The sequence below is a fragment of the Helianthus annuus genome, chromosome 10 (assembly GCF_002127325.2).
Source record: "Helianthus annuus cultivar XRQ/B chromosome 10, HanXRQr2.0-SUNRISE, whole genome shotgun sequence".
In the NCBI taxonomy this organism is placed as follows: domain Eukaryota; kingdom Viridiplantae; phylum Streptophyta; class Magnoliopsida; order Asterales; family Asteraceae; genus Helianthus; species Helianthus annuus.
In genome coordinates this window covers 165,709,641-165,711,983 of record NC_035442.2, presented here as the reverse complement: position 1 = coordinate 165,711,983, position 2,343 = coordinate 165,709,641, and the positions used below count along the sequence as shown (strand labels likewise).

At 43.9% G+C, this 2,343-nt stretch overlaps 1 protein-coding gene across 1 annotated transcript; it reads left to right on the top strand.

Moving 5' to 3' along the window:
* The first annotated feature begins 338 nt into the window (after nt 1-338).
* Nucleotides 339-2,343, top strand: LOC110886397 ((R)-mandelonitrile lyase-like). The gene is made up of 3 exons (XM_022134182.2): nt 339-516; nt 597-2,106; nt 2,180-2,343. The coding sequence occupies exons 1-3, from the start codon at nt 432-434 to the stop codon at nt 2,229-2,231; spliced, it is 1,647 nt and encodes a 548-aa protein (XP_021989874.1). The 5' UTR covers nt 339-431; the 3' UTR covers nt 2,232-2,343.

Sequence of the window (2,343 nt, the reverse complement as noted above, 5' to 3'; positions counted from 1 at the left end):
TTTCAACTTATATTCCTTTGACACTCTCAAACTAACTAAACACTAGCCCAGTTAGCTGATATCAAATGACACGTCACTAAGCAAGTGTCACATGAGTCATGTCAGCAAAAAAACACGTCAAATGCCAAATCAGAAAAAAAAAAAAAAAAAAAAAAATCACGCCGGATACCACGTATAGATATCTAAAATGTCTCTCTCCTACTCTTTCAAACGTTTCATGTATTGAGAAACACTAGTAAATTAAATTTAACGGAAAAGTTTTTAATGGCAAACAAATGGACAAGATCGTTCTTAGATAAAAGGAAAAAAATAAAGATAATAATAACACATATTATTATTATTTCGTTACGCTTACAAAAATGCATACCCTAACTGAATTTCCCACCAAAAACAGAATTTAAGATCTTGATTTCTCCGTATTTCCGCCATTAATGGCGTCGATCACCACCTTCACCTCCACACTTATCCTCCTCCTCCTCCTCCTCATGTCTCTAATTTCATCCACCTCATCACAGAGTAAGCAATCACACTTTTCTCCATACATACATTCAAATTTTTCATCAAACTAACAAAAATCTCACTTTATTTCACTTCAGGTCCACCGTACGCAACGTTCGTCATCAATGCCACCGAACTTCCACCGGAAGACTACTTCGATTACATCATCGTCGGCGGCGGCACCGCCGGTTGTCCGTTAGCAGCCACACTATCATTCAACCATCGTGTATTACTTCTAGAACGAGGCGGTGTACCGTACACAAACCCTAACGTCATGAAACAAGAAGGTTTTATTCAAACACTCCGTCAAATCGACAATTATTACTCTCCGGCGCAAGCTTTCAGTTCCGATGAAGGCGTTCCGAACGCCAGAGGCCGGATTTTAGGCGGTAGCAGCGCGATTAACGCCGGATTTTACAGCCGAGCGGACGACGAGTTTTATAACAGCTCCGGGATAAATTTTGATGTGAATTTGATTGAGAGGTCATATCAGTGGATTGAGAGAGCAATCGTGTTTGAACCGGAGTTGCAGCCGCTGCAACGCGCGCTTCTTGATGGATTGGTGGAAGCCGGTGTGCGGCCATGGAATGGATTTAGTGTAAAACATGTTTATGGAACCAAGATTGGGGGTTCTACGTTTAACAGTAGTGGTTATAGACATAGTGCTGCTGATCTGTTGAATCTAGCTAGAGAAAGTAATATCAAAGTGGCGGTTTACGCTACGGTTGAGAGGGTTTTGTTTACTAGTTCGGGTTCTTTTGGTGGAACGGAGAATGCGACGGGTGTTGTGGTTAGGGATACTGCGGGTCATTATCACCGTGTGTTGTTAAGGAAGGAGGGGGAAGTGATTGTTTCCGCGGGTGCGATTGGCAGCCCGCATTTGCTTTTGTTGAGTGGGATTGGACCGCGGTCTTACCTTTCGTCTTGGGGGATTCCGGTGGTGAATGATTTGGAGTTTGTAGGGGAGTTTTTGTATGATAATCCGCGAAATGGGATATCGTTTTTGTCACCGAGTTTACTGGAGCATTCTCTCATACAGGTGGTGGGCATTACTGAGTCCGGTGCTTATCTTGAAGCGTCGTCTACTGTTCGCCCTTATCATCCGCCTGTTCACTCGGGTTTCAGGCGGCCTCACTCGGCTCAGTGGTACTTTAGCGTGGCTCACATCATGGAGAAGATAGTCGGGCCGTTATCGGCTGGATCACTCCGGTTGGCATCTACAGAAATCACAACGAATCCGGCTGTAAGTTTCAACTACTTTAGTAATCCGGTGGATTTGGAGAGGTGTGTGAATGGAACGCGTAAAATCGCGGATTTGCTTAGGACCCGGGCCATGTCTGGTTTTAGATTCTGGAACTGGCCTCGTGGGGAGTTTAGGTTTGTAGGAGCGCGATTACCAGTGAACCAATCGAGTGATGAAGAGATGGGTGAGTTCTGCAGGCGCACAGTGAACACGATATGGCACTATCATGGTGGATGTGTAGTGGAGAAAGTGGTGGATTCGGAATTGAGGGTGATTGGTGTTGGTTCGCTTCGAGTTATCGATGGTTCGGTGTTCTCGATTTCACCAGGGACCAACCCACAGGCTACTCTTCTAATGCTTGGCAGGTAAGCTTGTGTTTGATTCAAGTGTTGTTTGGTGATGTACTGACCCACTACTGTTGGTTTTTGAATGTTGCAGGCATATGGGTTTGAAGATTCTTAGAGGGAGACTGCAAAAGACAAGGGCTTGATCTCTTCCTGTTGTTAATATTTCTCTATCTGTTGCATAAATTTTGCTATAATAATCCAAAGTTTAATACTGATTATCTTTTGGGTTGGTTCTTAATCTTTTCCATGATATTC

Coding starts and splice junctions, on each gene's coding strand:
- LOC110886397 (XM_022134182.2), top strand. CDS start 432: ATGGCGTCGATCACCACCTTCACCTCCACACTTATCCTCCTCCTCCTC. Junction 517..596: donor TTCATCCACCTCATCACAGA/GTAAGCAATCAC, acceptor ATTTCACTTCAG/GTCCACCGTACGCAACGTTC. Junction 2,107..2,179: donor ACTCTTCTAATGCTTGGCAG/GTAAGCTTGTGT, acceptor TGAATGTTGCAG/GCATATGGGTTTGAAGATTC.